This window comes from Panicum virgatum, chromosome 9N (assembly GCF_016808335.1).
Source record: "Panicum virgatum strain AP13 chromosome 9N, P.virgatum_v5, whole genome shotgun sequence".
Taxonomy (NCBI): Eukaryota; Viridiplantae; Streptophyta; class Magnoliopsida; order Poales; family Poaceae; genus Panicum; species Panicum virgatum.
Genome location: NC_053153.1, coordinates 55886539 through 55905366, shown reverse-complemented (window position 1 = coordinate 55905366; position 18828 = coordinate 55886539). Strand labels below are relative to the sequence as shown.

The following is an 18828-nucleotide window of genomic DNA, read 5'->3' as shown; positions in this document are numbered from 1 at the left end:
TTTATTACCTAATTGGTTTATTAGATTCGTCTCGCAATTTACAAGCAAACTATACAATTTATTTTTATTTCATCTAGATTTAATACTTATGCACGTAGGATTATTTTTTATGTGATAGATTTGAATTTTTGAATTTCGCATCTAAACAAGACCGCCAGCTTTACTCAAGCAACCGAGGTGACAGCCTCCAGCTTTTGACAAGAGTTCAGCTTCGCGCCTGATCCTCTCCGCCAGTGGCCAGTGGATCTGCTTGGACCGTGGAACATACTCGATCGCATTTCTTTCCTTCCACAAGGTCCGGACGGTCAGTGCGTGCCAAAGCCTTTGGTCTTCGTACTAGGCACCACCGATCTGATCTGAATTCTGAACTGAACTGAACAGTGTTGTGCTCGGCACAGATGAGATGTTTAACGCATCATATTTACCACAAGCTGGTGCTGTTAATCACCTACTAATAATATGCTTTCGTCCTGCTACTTTTACCCTGGCCTGATGCATGCACAGTTGCATAGAGCCACGGCAACAGCAGAGCACGGAGAACACCTTACCATTACATCAAACTGTAGCTAAATCGCCTCAAAAGGTCAGGCTGCCTTGGGCACAGTTCATCAACGTATACAACTGTACTGCATGTACATGCGTCGAAATCAAAATTGAGTGGTAGAAAAACTAGGAGATTGAAATCCTTTTTCCCTCTTGAATTGCTTCGCCAAAAGTGTTGTTGCAAGAGGAGAGCCCATTCCTCTGCATGCCCTGTCCCGGAGAGGTGAACGAAGAGCCAGCCGAACGTTTGAGCAGCTCAGCATTCCGTGCGAGGAGCGGTCAGCAAGGATTTCTTGCAGTGCAGGATGGCGTCGCGCACGGCGGTGTCGGCGTTGCCGTGGCACCAGTGCTCCGCCGCGCTGGAGGCGCTGGACGTGGACCGCCGCGCCGGGGTCGCGGCGGCCAGCGGCCTGGGCCGCGGCGCCGAGAACACCCGCGCCGGCAGCCGCAGCGCCCTCGCCTTGCGGTACAGAGGCACGAGGAAGCGCAGGTACCGGAGGAGCAGCCTCCGCGCCGCCGGCAGCGGCCTGGCGGCGCAGCCGCCCGGGCGCCGCGCGGAGCCGGTCGCGCAGGCCGGCGTGCTCCGCGCCGTGTGGAACGCCGGGGACGAGCCCGCCGACGCCACGTCGGCGTTGTTCGCGCCGCCGACGTCACGGGCGGCAATGCCGCTCGGCTCGCGGGGGAGGAGGCCCTCGTCGGCGAAGACGAGCCCGGCGCTGGCCAGCAGCGGGGAGCAGGGCGGGCCGAGGTCGAGGTCGAGGCCGCCGTCGTCCGGCGTCCACCGCATCGAGAACAGCTCCTCCGGGTCCATGTCGATGAAGGACGCCGTGGAGCTGTTGAACGACTCGCCGAGGCCGGAGTGGACGTCGAGGCGCCGCTCCAAGGACGACGGCGCCCTGCACCTGGGCGGCCATCCGCCGCGGGAGAGGCTGTCGCTGCGAGACGGCGAGGCCTCCATGGAGAAGAGCGAGCAAGTGAAGCTTCTGTTCGTGTAGGTGTAGGTGTGTGGGGCGACCGGGCGAGTCGAGCGGCGAGTGAGTTGGCGCGACGAGGATGATATAGGGGAGGGGGGTAGGCGGGTCGCCGATGTGGGGGCGCGTGAGAAGGAACAAACGAGTTGACGTCTGTGGACAAGGCGTTCGGTGCCGTGTCCATGTTGTTCCCCGCGCCCGCTTGCTCGTCCAAACAGTGCTTTTCACGGTCCCAAACCCCTAGATTCTGCTCTCTGCTGCATTTCCTCTTCAGGAACTGCCTGTATCAGCTCATTTTCACACAAAAATCGGCATGCCATGTCTACACGTGAAATGAACTGAATCTTGCCTTGGTATAAAAAGAAAATACGAATTACCTACCATAGTGTAGAAGTTTGGCTGTGAAGTACTCCATCAGCCTGATGAACACCCGAAACTAAGCATGCATGGTTGGTATGCTGTTAGTGTGCAAATCGGTGATATTTAGGTGTACCTCTAATCCTCTTTAGTTTACAATTTTGTACTAGTTTTTTAAATTGAGATATGATTTTGGAGAATTAGTACAAAATTTTGAATTAGAGAGGATTGAAAGGGCATCTAATGGTTACCAATTGACACCTCTAGTATGCTGTGTCCTACTGGACCAGGCAGGGCACCAGACAGATGACAAAATAGTGTGCTGACAAGCAGCGCTCTCCCGGACCCGTCCGAGACAGGGCCATCAATGTTGGCAGCAATAATACGGGATTAGTCGGGTGGGTGAGATAATCCTGACAAAAACCCGGGGCAGCATTTCGGCAAGCAGCATCTACTACCCCCATGCCATGTCCATGTCCTTCCTACATGTGATGCCGAGCTGCCCCAGCCAGCCTCCCAGACGGAACAGCAACGCTCAGCGCCCTTCAGCCCTCCTGCATCACAGATCTAACAATTCAGGGAAGATAGATAACGTATGGTTCCGGCCGGGCAGGATCCCGTGCAAGAAAAAAAAAACAGGGGTCCTCGCATGTGAAGCCGGTCTCTTCAAGCCGCTGCAAGGCATCTTCTGCGCGGTCATCGCCGCCGTGGCGCCTGGTTTCTAGCCACACCCCTGCAATATTCAATCCAGGGAGCAGGAGGAGTGTAAGCTGACCGGGGAGACGGGTTCAGATTCTGGAGGGGGATGAGACGGAGTTCCTTGAACCTGGACCTGGGGAGACAAGGTTCAAGACCCTTGAACAGGGGACAGTGGTCTCTGTAAGCGGCCAGGGGAACTGCAATAACGACATGGGGCTACGGCAGCCAGTAGGTCTCCGGTCTATAGACCTCAAAGGTGTGTTGATGTGCTCATCCATTTGTTAATTGGGTTTAGTTAGTGTTGTAGACCTGTAATGTTGCGCACAAAGCAAGCACACTGGGTTTGACTCCTCAAGTAGGCACATGGTCTCGTTTTAATGCAGATGAGAGTTCACTAGGCGAAAGAAAGATCGCACGCGTAGAACTGCTAAGCTTAAGCTACATGACTACACCAAGTAGTCCCTAAATCAAACCAATTGTATCCCTGCGAATGAAGCATAAAAAAAAAGTAGATGAAAACGTGTAGGGATGTACTCCCTCCGTCTCAAAATACTGTCATTCTGGGATTCAAAATTTGTCCCAAAAAACAAGTCACCCTACTCTATTTAGAAAGTGCATGTGCATGTAAAAATCGATTAGTGCTAAATATGGATAATATATAGGGGCAAACATGGTCATTTTACCTTCTTGTTAATTTGTCTTTAAATTCCTAGGATGACTAGTATTTTGGGACGGAGGGAGTACATGATAAAAATACAGATTCATTTCAGTCCAGGGTAATTTTTAATTGAAGGAAGAAAATACTAATTTGTTAATCCTTCACGTAGGAAGTAGTATGAACATTCAGCGATGCAAAAGCCGTCAGATGCTTCGTGCAAAATTTACATGGTAAAAAACAAATATTGCAAGTACTTCCTATTTCTTTTCTTAAACTACCACATTCTTTTCTCTCAGACTGAAGTAATGCTAGAAACTCTTATTATTTACTATCAGCATCCCAGTTGCCTACTCTGGTAGGTAATGTCTAGACACTTTATGTTAACTCTAAGCATCCAAGTTTTTCTGGAGATTCTAAGCATCCCAGTTGGTAAAGACAACTCCGAGGAATTTAAGGAGCAAGGACCGGTTGAAATGGGAAGGAACCTTAGCAGAACAACAGTAGTCTGGAAATGGAAAGAGAATTATCTACATTATCTAACTTGGCATGGAATGTAAGTTACCTCAGAATACTGATTATGAATAGAAAATGGGGGCTATCTTCTCAACACTTCTGAACAGATTATCTTCACAAACTTTTGAAGCCACACTTTCTAATTGAAGAAAAAGGACAATAAAGTTAACAATTCAGTTGTAATGCAATTGTTTAGGCTCCAGCACAATAATGATGTGCATGATATCACAAAATCAACAATGAATAAACGATACTGCACTATCTAAATGGTTTCATGATAAGTGGTACAGAAATGACAGTTTTGCCAGGTAGAGACATGAATGACTTTGCTGCTGTTCTATCATTGATCGGTGGTCCTTGTTCCAAAACTTAGGAACAGACTAGACAGAGCAACTATGTATCAATTACTGTCGACCACAATATGACAGATTCTGAACTTCGGATTATATTTTGTCGAGCACTACAGCACATTTTGTCCCCACATATCTTAGCTTTCCAGCAACATAGATTTGGAGAACCTTTTACTCTAAGAATGAATCATCATTCAGAATATGACCCTGGACTACATGGATGTCAATGACGGCATCATTATACCACAGCAAACATAAACCAGAGCAACAAAACTAAGGATGGCTTCAACTGCTCCAAGCAATTGCAAACATATAAGGCCAATCAACATTTTTTGTTTGGACTACCAATATTGAAAAACATCTCAGTTGACAATATGAAACTGGTGTTACACTGACTAAGATTCTTCATGAAAAGTAATTCAATGATATTAACTATTTTGATTCAAAGTGTTACCTTATATATCATGCAAATGTCCAAACAACTTATATAGCTGTCACTGCAATTGGAGAGTACTCCCTCCGTTCCAAATTGTAGGTTGTTTTGACAAATCTAGATACATAGATTTTGCTATGCACCTAGATAAACATTATGTATCTAGGTTTGCCAAAATTACCTACAATTTGGAATGGAGGGAGTAATAGTACAATTATACCTGGATGTTTTCAAGAAAATGAGCACTATAGGTTTCAGGATACGTTATATATGGTATAAAAACATAATACATAAGAGATTTTCACCTAATGCTACTCCGCACTTACATTTGATATTGATATGTATTCAGCTTCAATAGCATCTGCCTGGTTTCAAAAAGAGTAACTGTTAAGATTCTCTATTTGAACCAAGCAGATGATATAAATCAATATCGAATACCATGCATTAATGTGTACCTTTGAGCAAAACCAATTCAGTAGAAGTTGAAATGCAGTACATGTAAAGATTATAGGATAGGTCGTTGTGAAAGCATATGGTAACACAAAGTTTGTTGGACACCGATCTGCTTTCAGGTAGCAGTGTGAAGACTGCTGTGGGTTCTGTTCTACTTTCATGTAGGTCGTGTGTAAATATAAGCAGTTCATTGATACAGAAACACGGACATGCAAACTTTTTCGGAGAGCATTGGCATGTATAGCAGCAAGCCAGCAACAATTAACTTATATTCAGACTGCCACATTATCAGTGCCAACACAATATAGTTTCCACACTGATTCCCATATAAAAATGACAATTGATTCAGAAACAGGTAATTGGTACAAACTGTTGTACAAATATAGACAGAGAAATGTTACGCCTGTGATCTGACTCACTTCCTAAAGCTAATGGGAGCAGCTATAGAAGTGTCACAAGCGTGAGAGGGCAGAAGCTCCCATCATTCTTAAGAGCTCAAAAAGTCAACTCAAAACTTCTTATGAGAGTGTTTGCTGGTGCCTGTCAAGCCATTTGGTGTGAGTCTTGGTCTTTTTGTGCTGCATCCTTCTTCCTCCAGGGATTTTAACTTGTTTTTTATGGCAGCTATCTTTGCAGCTCGATCAGTTTGTGCTGATCTGATTGCTGAACCACCTGTCACTTTCTTGTCTTTGAGTGCTCTATGCGAATGACTAGAGTCCAGAGAGCTTTTTTCACTAGCCAGGTGAACCACCATTGGACGTCCACAGACTAACTTGCCATTCATCTTTTCCTTTGCTAACTGAGCTTCCTGCATGCTTACTTCAGGTGGCAAAGGTGAGAACTGAGAACAAGATAGCCAATTGTCATTTGACACAGGAAATGGATACTACTCTTACCTCCTTAGTAGTGTATTGTACAAAAGCATAGCCCCGGGGTTCTCCACGCTTTGGGCCACGTGTGTGCCACAAGAAATCCTCAGCTGTAATCTTTCCAAACGGGGAAAACATCTTGATAATGTCGGACCTGAAAAATAACATCACAATGTTGGTTTGCAGAACACAAGGGTGAGGGCGAACCATGAAGCAAAGTGCAACTAGATACACAAGAAATAAGTAACCCACTCTGATATCCTGAAGTCCAGATTCCCAATATAGAGCCTACCCTCCGCCTTATCTCCCTGAAGACCTTTAACATCCTGCAACTCAATCTGGTTAGAAACTTAGAATCCACCAAAGCTTTATAACCAGCTATCTTCTGATTCGGTCAGGCCAACATACCATTGGGTGTTGCAGCCACGATTTCCAATTCAGAGAAGGTTGATTATTTAACAGAGCACACCAAATCACAAGGCTACAATGAAATCACATGTTTAGTATCAAACAATAAACTAGATATAGCATCAATAGATTCAAGCAGAAATCCAAATTGTACTATTAACATAATTAAACTTATCTCTGCAAACCTCAAAAATTTAACGTCTACATTCATGTGTGCAAACAGAACCTCCAAACAATATGGGGGGCAAAAAATACTCACCCTAGACACAAGAACCAGAGCTGGAACTCTCCACTTCTCTTAGCCTGAAGAAGTTCACGCATGCATCATGTAATCCGTACAATTCACAGTTCAATCAAAAGTTTAAGAACCCTACTCGAGGGATCGCCAGAGAGAGTGACACTGCAAAGAAAAGGCAACAAAATCAAACTAGAGATATAAGTAAAATGAGTGCTAATCCACAAGTGGGAAGATGAATCTCAAGCAAGTATGGGTGAGAAATACCATTAGAGAATCTAACCAGGTGTCCAATCATATATTTTGAGATAAGCAATGCAACATAGCAATAGGTTTTTTTACAGACAACTTTATGTGAACTACAAGCTATCATACTATCCAAATCATCCAAAATATTAAATACAAACAAAAACATACATTATGTATCTGCAACACTGTTATAATGTTATCCTTACACATCACCGGTCTTCAAAAAAATGTAGGCTTTTACTATCAACCAGTGTTCTTATGGCGTCGCCTAGGCATCGCCTAGGCGACAAGGCGCTCCTCTGTTTTGGCCCGCCTAGGCGTTTTAGCCCGCCTAGGCGTCGCCTTAGCCCGCCTAGGCGGCTAGGCGGTGGTGACTCGCCACAACTCGCCTTAACGCCGTAAGAACATTGCTATCAACTGAATGCTAGCTAGATAGTTGGACAGTGAACATGTGCCAAATGTATATTATGTTCAAGATTTACGATTAGGATTACAATGGATGACCCACAGGGAGTGGGGCAGGGTTAGGGAAGGCCAGAGGCAGGGGTGACATTTAGTGGAAACTGGTTGTGACAGTGCCGCTACCAGGCACAGGAAGATAATAAGACGTTGGTGGTTTCAGTGGGCAGCACGACATCAGCTGTGATGACTGATGAGTCAGGAAGTGCCGCTAGCGACAGTGGCTAAAAAAAGGCCAAGGCAAGCAAAGCAGGCAGTTGTGACAGAGGCTAATGGCATTAGAGCGGGCACCAATGGCCACATGTGCAGGAGGGTCTTCACTATTCAGCAAAGCAAAGGGATAGCTATGTGTAGGAGGAGGAAGTGTCATTCACTAATTTTGGTTTTGAGGAACATGCTGTCTCTTGTTAACAGAAAACCATCAATCTTCAGCAATGTTTTTAAGTCGTCCGACTAATCGCGATTAGTCGTGACTAATCGCTCTTATCGGTCAGCCGCTACCGATAAGGGCCACTGACTTGATTACCTCGACTAGAACTCTAGTCGTCCGACTAATTGTCGACTAACCACGATTAGTCGTTCGATTAGCGTGAGGACGACTAGTTTTAGTGTGCAGCAACTTTTTGCTAGGACAATTTTTGGGCAGGTAATTTGTTATTTCTGCAGCAACAACTTGCCAATCTGATTTTTTGTGTTTGGATACTTTGGAGTTTTGATTTTGCAGCAATATTTTTCCTGAAGGTCAGTGTATCTCGTCTATCTTGTTGTTGTCTTAGCTCTAGTCTAGTGCTCTTTTGATCTAATTCACAAATTAAAACTCATTACAAAGTTAGTGACCATCTGAGTATCTGACCATCAACATTATATTAATATATACTTTAAATAACATACTATATGGAATATGGATCCGATATGTGTAGCAAAGATCATAGAATATACAGGACGACTAGACTACGACTAGGATCAACTAGACTCGGCTAATCGAGCTGATCGACGACTAATCATCTTATCGGTGGTCTTACGACTAGGTTCGATAATATGATTTGAAAACATTGATCTTCAGGTTGCACTAGGAATCTCTAACAAAACATTGAATCATCTGCAAAACGGTCATCTGGGGTCTGGGCGAACCCAGCATAGGACTATGCACACCCGATAATTCTTGCAAACGAAATCGAAGTCAGTAGGTAATCTATTGTAGCTGGATTCAGATCTGAATACAAATAGTTTTGTTAGGGTTTGGGGTGCTCCGTCTCGCACAGCGGAAGGAAAGAGAAGGGGCCGGCATACCTGGAGGATGCGCTCGTCGCCGGCAAAGGGCTGGGCGAAGACAGGACAAATGGCGCCGCCGCTCGCCCAGTCGTCGTCTCCAGGGAAGGAAGAGCAAGGGAGGAGAGAGTCCGAGAGAAGGGAAAGGAAGAGTAAGGGAGGAGATGAACCGAGTCGGGGCCGTGCGGATCTCAGCTCCACTGGGCCGAGAGAGGGAGCGGCTGCCGCGGACTTGAGGAGCGGCCGGTGGGGGATCCGCGGGGGCCGGGGCGATGAGAGGGTACGAGCTCGCGAGCAGGTGGCGGCGGCGAGAGGGGACGAGCTCGCGATGGGGAAAGGACTTCTGTGCTGCGAACGTTTTGCTCGCCCAGATTCGGATTCAGATCGCGTGCAGTCGCGGTCTTCGACTGCAGCCGGCAGTCACGCCGATCCCACCGTCGGCCAGCAATCCTACGGTGCCTCCCACGATGGCTCTCTTGCCCGCTCGCTCAGCTCGGCTCGCTCGCGATTTTCAGAGATAAAACTCGCCCACGGCTCTGCAGACGGCTTGCTTTCCCTTCACCACCCTCTTCTCCTCCTCCACCACCGGAATCCCCACCAGGCACCGCCACCTCTCCATCCCCTTGGCCTGCCCCGAGGTGCCCAGCGCTCATGGCCGCCGGCGCCGCGCCAGACAAGCCCAGGGGCACCACGATTGCAAGGGAGACCACCAACTTTGCTTGCTCGATGCAGCGGGCAAGAGCGCGGGCGAGGCGGAGCTCAGCCTCAAAGAATCCAGCGCGAGCGAGCTCAGCTCAGGCGAGCTCGTCGAGGGCGGCCTACGGCACGGATGGATGGCTAGCTTGGCCGGTGCCGCGGGGACTCCGGCAGTAGTCCGGCGTGACACTCTAGCCGCTCTCCACGGCCGGAGCTTGGTGCAGGCCGGCACTCCGGCAGTAGGCCGGCGTGACGCTCTAGCCGCTCTCCACGGCCGGAGCTTGGTGCAGGCGCAGTGCGAGGCGGCGCATGGCGCGGACACCGGGCCGCTGACTCGGAGCAAGGCGGAGCAGAACCAGGCAGGCAGGCAGCCGGCATGGGGCAAAGTTCTTCGTGGCTGTCTAGTTTGTTTCAATTCCACCAGCATTCGTAGCTTTCTGAAGCTTTAGCATTACATGAATCAATTCTGCTGCTAGCAAAGATCTTCAGTGGTGTTCTTTAATCTACAAACAACAAAAAATCAAAACCAACAGAAAGAAGAGCTTCAATTTCACAGCTATTTCTGGTAGCATCAAGAAGCAGGGAGCTGCTCTGTTGTGCTCCGTTCTTGCAAGAAAAGAAGAGTTCTCATAGGGAAGAAAGCAGCAACAATGCCTTCCTCAAGCGGCAGCTCGAGCTCGCTCTCCAAGACGCCGACGCTATGCCACGCCGTCGATGCAGCGGCGCTGATGGGTCCAGCGGCGCTGATGGCTCTCCGTGGATGGGTCCAGCGGCGCTGATGCCGGCGGCAACCAGCCCATCCCCGGCGGCCTCCTGCTCCGTGAGGAAGAGGTCATCTGTGGAGCGCAGCGCGGCGTGCGCGCCGACGAGGGCGCCCCCGATTATGACCGGCTGGCCCGTGGACGAGGCGGGCGCAACGCGGTGTCTCTAGGTCTGGCGCGGCGCCGGCGGCCATGAGCGCTGGGCACCTCGGGGCAGGCCAAGGGGATGGAGAGGTGGCGGTGCCTGGTGGGGATTCCGGTGGTGGAGGAGGAGAAGAGGGTGGTGAAGGGGAAGCAAGCCGTCTGCAGAGCCGTGGGCGAGTTTTATCTCTGAAAATCGCGAGCGAGCCGAGCTGAGCGAGCGGGCAGGAGAGCCATCGTGGGAGGCACCGTAGGATTGCTGGCCGACGGTGGGATCGGCGTGACTGCCGGCTGCAGTCGAAGACCGCGACTGCAGGCGATCTGAATCCCCAGATTCAGGGGCAGGGCCCATAGAAAACAAATCCTTCGGCAGTCGGCGTACCCAAATTTCGGCAAAATGCGTAAAATTTATTTTGAACTTTCCCGCGAGTTCGAGAGAGACACTCTTTCGGCGTACTCTTCTTCCGTTATGAAATATAGGAGATTCAGAAGTTTTTAGGACAAATTATAACTGTGTAGAAAAGACTCTCCTACATATAATTATTAAGTATTATGACTCTATTTGGTCACTAAATACTTCATTTACAATATTGATTGCTCGTCTACCTGCACCGCACAAAAATTTGATCTGGAAGTTAAAACTGCCTTTAAAAATTAAGATTTTTATCTGGTATTTACAAAAAAAGCAGTTCTAACCAAAGATAATCTAGCTCGTCGACAATGGAGGGGAAGTATAAAGTGTTGTTTTTGTAGTCTGGATAAACCATTCAACATCTTTTCTTTGACCGTCAAATGACTAGAATTATCTGGAGGATTGTACAAGTATCTTTTAATATTTCGCCACCAGTGAGCATCTTTCATATGTTTAATGGGTAGTTGCATGGGATTAACAAGGAACTTATGTACAAAATTTTGGTTGGAGCATCTGCCTTATGTTGGACAATTTGGTTAAGTAGAAATGACATGGTTTTTAACCACTTTCGAGTTGTTACTCCTCTCAAGGTTATCTTCCAAGAAACTCACTGGATCCATTTTTGGGCGTTGCTGCAGAAGGAGGATGACAGACCTCACGTTCTTGTCGGTTTTTGTGTGCTTGAGACCACGTCTATGGAGATCTTTGCCTCAAATGGATGGTCTTTTAGTAATAGAATTGCTTTTCGGTGATTTTGGACTTGTGTTTGAGACTGGAACTCTTTTCTTTGAGCTTGGGACGTACTTGTGTATAATAACATACAGCTATGTGCATAATTTCATGCAGAGGCTGGAATATTGAAATATATTCTCTTTTCTAAAAATACTTCATTTCCCATGCACCTCCTCTACATGGTTGTATGCACGTCTTTCTGTTGGAAAAAACCTAAAAATGATGCATAATTAAGTTAAGTCCACTCTCAACCTAGAATATTTTATATTTGTGAATAAATTTTGAATTCTAGAATGCCCTACAATTCAGAACGGAGGGAGTAACATTTAGGGAAACCGTGATTATTATGAGGGGATCACGTCCCCGAGAGTGACCAATAAAAAGGGTTAGAGGAAGTATGTGGCACTTCTTCAATTCCAAATTATGAATCTTGAAAAATAAAAACAACCTACAATTTGTAATGGAGTAAGCCTGTTTAATGGTAGCAGCGATATTAGCTGGCGAGGACGGTTGAATATTGATCATAGTGGCAACACTCACCGAAAGAGCAAGAAGCACATGAAGAAAAAATATCTTGGCTACCATTTTTTTTTTGCTAAGAATTTGTTAGTGAATTATCCTAATATTTAAGCAGACAATTTTTTTCCAATGGTATGGGTGATGGATCACCTGCATGTATCACCCAATTTATATGCACAAGACGTATAGCTCTAACATTTTTATTTTGACTTTTTCCTAGTACATTACTGTTCAGATAAAGCTAGAAATGACATGGTACATAGTCAATTCAGATATTTATTGATCACTTTAGTTGTTTTTCTTGTTGGTATTTTGTTGACATATGACTGATATGAATGACAATAGCATGATCAGTTCACCTTTAAAACATACGGAAGCGGGAAGCCTTAGCCTCATCATATATGTTCCACCTTATGGAAGTTAGTTGAAGTTGTTATTTGCTGATGTGGATTTAAATCATTTTGAGGTATAGCTCATGAATGGAAGTGTTAAATCACTAGTGAGAGGAGAAGTTATTAAGTAATAATGGCTAGTGAACAAGAGCCACTATTCATTTTCTTTCTAAATTTTATGAATATGGAAGATTTGGGTTTGATATTGAGCGTTTGTTGACCATTTGTTCATCCAACTCGTGTCCTCATTTCTCATCCACCAATAGTAACCCCCCTCAATTTCTTGTCTGCAATTTTCACCTCAGCTTCTTGTTTTAATTTTTGCCATGCTCGTCAAATAATTACCTTCCTTCAAGTATGGTCACTATCAATTAGCTTGGGTGTGTTTCAACACCTCTTTTCCTTCTATGTGTCCCCATCCTTTTCGCCCAAGTGGACACTATGGAGGATGAATAAGACAGCGTGGAGGAGGTGGAGAAGAGGAGGGGGCGAGATTACTGAAGGACAATTGCCTCATGCTCTTGTGTTTGCTCACAAGGATCTTGTGAGGTGAGGTTCCCGAGGCATGTTGCCTACTGATCCAAGGTTTTAGATTAATTGTGTGTCCAGAGAACTGAAAGAAGATGCAATTTTATCAAATTGATCGATACAAGGTTTTAGATTAAGGTATCATTTTTCTATATGTTATAGGCTGAATTTGTTTTAGTCAATGCAAAGTTTTTTGTGTAGAACTTCATCATGTTTCTACTAATGAAATTTCATAAGTTGTGATCAAGTAAATTAAGAGTTAACATTGCGCTCATTTGCTTGTTTTTGCTCTGTTGAGTTTGGGACAATTACAAATCAATTCAATTTTCTAGAATCTTAGAGGCTTAAATTTATTATAAGTGAATACAAAAGTCTTTTATCACTTTACAAAGATTTCTAGATTATTAAAGAATATAATTTTTGGATGGATATAACTCTGAATAATGGTTTTTTGTTGTCCTAATAACTCATTGAATGAGCCATGTATATGATGATGTGCTCTCTCCATTATAAATTTTCTTTCTTTTTTTTTGCGTAGGGATTACCATATATGGATTTTAAAGTTGACAACCTAAATTGGGGCAAAAATAGAGCAAGTTAATGTTTACCACCATAGAGGCTGAAATTATTCCATCAAACACAACATTGCTGTAATTTTTCTAATTTTTTAGATTGGTAAAGAATATGATATGAGTTGGATTGAACTATTTGGATTGGTTGTTTTGTGGTTAAAAGAAGTCAGGTTATTGCATCAACCTTTGGAGGAAACAAAGTGTTCTATCGGCTGTCCAAATGTCGTGATTCATAGGCATATGGGTTGGTAGATTTGAACTTTTGAAGTTGCCAGGTTGAATTGTCAATCAGATTTTGCTCAAATTCAGAGCTATTATTCTATCAATGGATTTTGGATGCTGAAGTTGTAGTGTTTTTCCAAAGCTTCCCACTTCCCAGGTTGGTAAATAGCATGATTTTAGTATGTAACTTCATATACAAATTATTTGGGTTGGATGTCTTTTTTTTTAGAAAGGGATCATATTTCATTAAAATAGAACCTCTTTTACAACTGAGACTTGAACATAAAATAAAATTGCATTGAAGCATGCCACTAGGTCCATGTACTTCATCTTCCTTGCATCCGGTGAAGTCCACTGCTTCAGAAAACTTCATCGCCATGAAACTTCACCAGATCCGGCCACAAAAATCGCAATTTCCACCAACAGAAAACTCCACAATCGTGGAGACCGCAGAAGAGGTGCATAATGCTCAACCACTGTAGGGAGTAAAGGGCGCCAAAAACACATCAGCCATATTTTCTGAAGGTTGAACCGACCATAAGATCCGACATCGCCATTAGCCATCATCAAGGGCTGCCAGAAGGACAAATCTACCACCGCCAGTGGTAATACCAGCGGCCAAAAAGATGATTCCACCGAAGGAGAAAATAGATCCAATCCCCCTCAAAGAGGACTAGGCCAACATACCTCGATCCCTCTATGAGGAACACACTGCCATCGGAGAAAACGACGTATAGCATGGAGGAAATTCAGGACAAAATAGAAAGCCAGATCGAAAACATCGAAACGACAAGTCAAGCCCTAGCCTAATTATTCTAGAGGACGAAAGGGAAAAAGAAACCTAAAAAAAACAGATCTAAAGATCTGATGAAGCAGGTAGACCCCCGCTCCTCGTTAACACCGGCTAGATGGCCGGAGGAGGAGGGGGGGGGGGTCTCTGGCGGCGTCAGGCGAAGGTCCGCCGGAGTCGCCCTTCTGGGGGCGACGCAAGTAGTATTTGGGTTGGATGTCTTGTGTTGTCATGGTACCTCTTAGTTGTCTGTGGGAGAAGGGTGGTGATGTCGTCTCGAAGTCACTTGGTTATTCGGTGGTGGGTGATTCATTGCGTATGTCAAGTTGGTTCTATGAACATGCCATATGTCTTTCATATTGTCTTTTAATTTGGTTCTTTTAAATAAATGCCAATAGATAATTTTGAATCAAATTATAATCACATCAACATCTAGCACACGCTGCATGGTAAACTAACTAGCGAAATACCAGACCACAGCAAAACTTCAAAAAGCCACACTATACATAATGTGGTAGGTCTACCTTGCCCACACGGTGCAAAGCTGGCGCCCTGATGCCAGCCCCAATAGATATTACATCACGACATCCGCTATTCAAAAGGAGCTCTCCAGATTTTTTTTCGCGACCGTGCCTGAGCACGTTTTTCATTAAGAGAAGAGTTTGAAATACAAGTACATGGGTTTGTTTCAGAGACATGAAACAAACCCTTTTTGCTCTAAAGCGTTACATTTTTAATAGGGCGCCACTTGTCGACCTACCTAAGGCGAGCACAATAGGTGCTAGGCGTCTGAAGCCTGCCTGAAACCAGCACAAAGCCTCATCTGCTAAGACGTCTACAACCTGAACCGAAGTTCTGCCATTACGATCAAAAGTCTTGATGTTCCTTTCCTTCCAAAGTATCCAGCAGGTCAAACACCAACAAGCAATCGAAACCTTGTGACCTTGTCTATCATCCTTTCAAATTCTTTTTCTGGCATCACTCCACCAGTCGACCAATCTGTTCACCTCGGGCCCAGGAGCCGGCGAATGCCAACCAAGCTTTCGTAGGAGAAGAAACCAAATCTCCTTAGAGAACGAGTAGCATACCAGCAGGTGGTCGATTGTCTCCAAAGACTAAGAACAGAGAGCACAAGTGTCATTATCCTGGTATACAGATGTGTATCCCAGGAGCTCTGACAGATGTGTATATATGGTCTAATTAAGCTCTGTATAGATTCTGTTTTTGTTCCTTTTGACACGGTCGATCGATCATCCTTCGTTTGCGGCTAACCACCAACTGAACCGTCCCCGGCAGATGATGACATCAAACGTACCAAACACACGTACTGTACTCAACAAGTAGTTAAGCATCATCCAGAGTGTCGTTACACTATAGCGATTACTACTAGCTAACTCAAAATGGAGCGAGCACTTGTCACACCCGTCGGCACGCACGCACACGGTTTGATCATGCGATGCGGACCTGACGACGAGCCCGGTCCGCCGAGACTGGCCGGTGTACCCGCAGGAGGATACACTGGAGCTCCGACTGGGCCCCCTCGTGCCGCTGCTAATTCCTCTCCTAATCCACACCACCACTGCAAAAATCAAGCAAGCCAGATGCACAAGAAATTAGGCGTTAGGCTGGCCAAGACACTGCTCCCATCTATCCCAGCAATATAATGTGTTAATTAATATATAGTATAATAGAAGGATTCCGTGTGTGATATATTTATGCACACTATATATACACATACATAATGACCCTGCTGACCTAACCAATTAGACCTTGGCGAACTCGCCGTCCCTGCACACGCCGACGTCGATGGTCATCGACCGGTCCTTGCCTTTCTTCGGCGACGAAAGCACCCTGCAGCAGTTCCTCCTCGGCGACTGCACACACACAGCACATGTAGGTTATATGGTGTCTGAGTTGTATCGTGTAATTTTTTTTTAAAGAAACAATATCAACGATCGATTTATCATAATGAAATTCAGACAGGTAATTAATAATAAATAAATACGCAAGGAACGCACGTACCCTCTTCCAGAGGTCGGGGTCGGGCTTCTTGTGCACGACGATGTGGTCGAGCAGCGCGCCGGGGTCGGCGATGCGCCACCGGCAGGCGGGGTGCTTCACCCGGTGGCGCTCGTACTCCGTCACCGTCACGTTCCGGCGGCGCTCCATCCGGCTCCCCCGCATGTAGTAGACGTGCGGCTTCTGGCACGGCTGCCGCGCCACCGGCCGCGTGTTGAAGGAGTAGGCCGTGTAGTCGGCGCGCTTGTACCAGTTGAGGAAGCTGCGCATCGGCGTCTCCATCTCCCGCGGCGACAGCACCCCGCGCACCACCATCACCGCGAACCCCCACGACACGGACACCGTCCACTGGTGCGCCCGGTCGTAGCACACCGACTGCTGCGCCACCGCCGCCGAGTCCAGCCGCACCGGCCCGTCGAACAGCCGCCGCAGCGCCCCGGCCCGCGACGGCGTCGACGGGAACACCGGCTCCAAGAAGTCGAGGTGGTGCAGCGTCACCAGCGGCGCCACCGGGTGCGCGCCCAGCAGCCCCAGCACGTCGCCCCACAGGTCGCACTGGTGGAACCCCGGGTGCCGGGTCAGCGGCACGCCCAGCTCCGACATGCACGCGTGGATGCGGTCGTCGCTGCCGTACAGCGCGGGGTACCGGTGCAGGCACCCGTCCTGCATCTTGGCCAGCTCCTCCGCCAGCGCGCGGCTGATGGCGAACCCGCCGCCGCCGAACGCCATGCCGTACGAGAAGATGAGGTTCTGGATGTGGCTCTCCGACGGCGACCCGATGTAGTACGGCTGCCGGTGGTCGAACTGCGACAGCACGTGCACCAGGTTCTCCGGCAGGAACACCGTGTCGTCGTCGCCCATCACGAACCACCGCACGCCGGGGAGCCCCAGCCGGAACGTCTCGGAGACGATGCGCGAGATCCGGAGCGCCGACCGGCTGCCCGCGCCGTGGGTGTAGGGGAACTTGGACGTGTCCGAGCTCACCATGATCGCCGGGAGCCCCGTGCGGGAGCTCTTGGAGTAGAACTCCTGCACGGGCCGGTCCATCCACACGAACCCGCGCATCCTCCCCGGCCGCCACCACAGCTTGATGTACTCCTTCCGGCTCTGCCACAGCGACGCCGACGCGCCGATGCCGAACACGATGTGGCGCAGCCCGGTGGGCGCTTCCTCCGCCGTTACCACCCTCGCCGCCTTGGCCGCCGCCGGTGGAGGACGAGGAGCTGAGGACGAAGAAGCGTTCAACGACGAAACGTTGGGCTTATTGGCCACCATGAAATGGCCCGCCGCCATGACCACGTTGCCCTCCGGCGAGCACCGCGGGTTGTAGAACTGCGACGCGGCGATGACGACGAAGTACAGGACCAGCACCGGCAGGACGACGTAGAGGAAGAGGCCATACAGGAAAGAGGACTTGGCCGCCCCCTTCCCCGCGCCGCCGTACACGGCTGCGGCGCCGTGCGCGACATTGGCCTCCTTGTGGTGGAGCTTCTCTCCAGCTCCTCCCCTCATGCCAATGCCCCGGTGGATCAAGCAAGCCTAGCGGATCGCAATGGCAGATGGATTAGTTTCTAAAAAAGGTTAGAATGCTAACCGTGCTCATCTTTAATATAACGAGATGATTAATTGTGTGGCTGGTCGTTTTGTTCGTTGTGGATCGGAGGCCAAGCATGTCTGCATGCATAGCTAGATTTCTCTGGTCAATGGACGCACCACCTTTCTTGGATCTTCCATCCTTCACCGGAGCCCCGCATCACCTTTCTTGGACGATCTTCCTTCTCCGGAGCTAGTTACTGTTGACCAGCCCATACTCCAGACTGTTGGAGAGAGAGAGAGAGAGAGAGAGAGAGAGAGAGAGAACTTTTTCTAAATAATACTCTAGAATACAAAATCCCCACATTTACATGAACGATTTTTTAGATACTTGAAGAAAATCTAGTCCATTCTTCCCAGGGACATTATAGAAAACTGAGTCCCTGATGGCTCACGATATTCCTAATGGTTTAATGAAAAATGACATGATCTTTAATTCGTGTGCACCCAAATCACTACACCATCTTATCATTCATGCAAAGTGAAGAAGTGTAATGTGGTGTGGCACACCAGGATCAATTGCTCTTGATCATTCAAACTTCGCTGCAAGTCAGAATCAGATTGGAAAAAAAGAGTTTTAGTTGAAATTTGTTAAAAGGTAATGACTATTATCGGCTGGCCATACACTAGGCCCAATGCACGGCGGTGGCGCCGCTCACCCCCTCCCTCACGTGGACGTGGGGACGCGGCAGCCCTTCCTCTCCCAGCCGCAGCCGCAGCCTCCTCGCCTCCTCCCATCCTCCACACCACCGCATCGTCCCCTCCTCTCCCCACCGCCCCTCCCTTGCCCCGTGGCGCACGGGGCCACTCTAGCGCCTGGGGATGCAAATGTGGCAGCGTGGGGGATGGAGCCGCGGATGGTGCCACGTGTGGTACATACATACCTTTTGCATCGACTTGTTTTTTTTCCTCCCCTACCGCACGCGGCACACGAGGCCACGGTGGTGCCAGGATGTGGATGCGGGCGGAACGGTGGGGGGCATAG

General features: G+C 47.6%; 3 protein-coding genes and 1 long non-coding RNA gene across 4 annotated transcripts; 1 reads left to right on the top strand and 3 right to left on the bottom strand.

Annotated features, from left to right (window-relative positions):
• Positions 1-399: 399 nt before the first annotated feature.
• LOC120687698 lies at positions 400-1562 on the bottom strand. The gene has a single exon (XM_039969723.1). The coding sequence runs from the start codon at positions 1499-1501 to the stop codon at positions 800-802; it is 702 nt and encodes a 233-aa protein (XP_039825657.1). The 5' UTR covers positions 1502-1562; the 3' UTR covers positions 400-799.
• A 734-nt stretch (positions 1563-2296) lies between these two features.
• LOC120691222 lies at positions 2297-11359 on the top strand. Its single transcript, XR_005682155.1, has 2 exons — positions 2297-2826; positions 11067-11359. It is a non-coding gene; the product is annotated as an uncharacterized LOC120691222 (long non-coding RNA).
• LOC120691220 (probable RNA-binding protein 18) lies at positions 5217-8843 on the bottom strand. The gene is made up of 6 exons (XM_039974241.1): positions 8488-8843; positions 6514-6654; positions 6255-6327; positions 6099-6172; positions 5874-6000; positions 5217-5785 (listed from the first exon to the last, which is right to left on the bottom strand). Exons 2-6 carry the CDS (start codon positions 6573-6575, stop codon positions 5486-5488), a joined length of 636 nt encoding a protein of 211 aa, XP_039830175.1. The 5' UTR covers positions 6576-6654; positions 8488-8843; the 3' UTR covers positions 5217-5485.
• Positions 11360-15891: 4532 nt separating the features above from the next.
• On the bottom strand, positions 15892-18488 carry LOC120687872. Its single transcript, XM_039969951.1, has 2 exons — positions 16254-18488; positions 15892-16105 (listed from the first exon to the last, which is right to left on the bottom strand). The coding sequence occupies exons 1-2, from the start codon at positions 17760-17762 to the stop codon at positions 15995-15997; spliced, it is 1620 nt and encodes a 539-aa protein (XP_039825885.1). The 5' UTR covers positions 17763-18488; the 3' UTR covers positions 15892-15994.
• Positions 18489-18828: the final 340 nt, after the last annotated feature.

What these genes read in the sequence shown, in the direction of transcription:
- LOC120687698 (XM_039969723.1), bottom strand. Translation starts at nt 1,501, where the DNA reads ATGGAGGCCTCGCCGTCTCGCAGCGACAGCCTCTCCCGCGGCGGATGG.
- LOC120691220 (XM_039974241.1), bottom strand. Translation starts at nt 6,575, where the DNA reads ATGCGTGAACTTCTTCAGGCTAAGAGAAGTGGAGAGTTCCAGCTCTGG. An exon ending in CTCTGGTTCTTGTGTCTAGG is followed by an intron (nt 6,328 to 6,513) that starts GTGAGTATTTTT and finishes ATTTCATTGTAG; the next exon opens with CCTTGTGATTTGGTGTGCTC. An exon ending in TACAATACACTACTAAGGAG is followed by an intron (nt 5,786 to 5,873) that starts GTAAGAGTAGTA and finishes GTAAGCATGCAG; the next exon opens with GAAGCTCAGTTAGCAAAGGA.
- LOC120687872 (XM_039969951.1), bottom strand. Translation starts at nt 17,762, where the DNA reads ATGAGGGGAGGAGCTGGAGAGAAGCTCCACCACAAGGAGGCCAATGTC. An exon ending in ACCCCGACCTCTGGAAGAGG is followed by an intron (nt 16,106 to 16,253) that starts GTACGTGCGTTC and finishes GTGTGTGTGCAG; the next exon opens with TCGCCGAGGAGGAACTGCTG.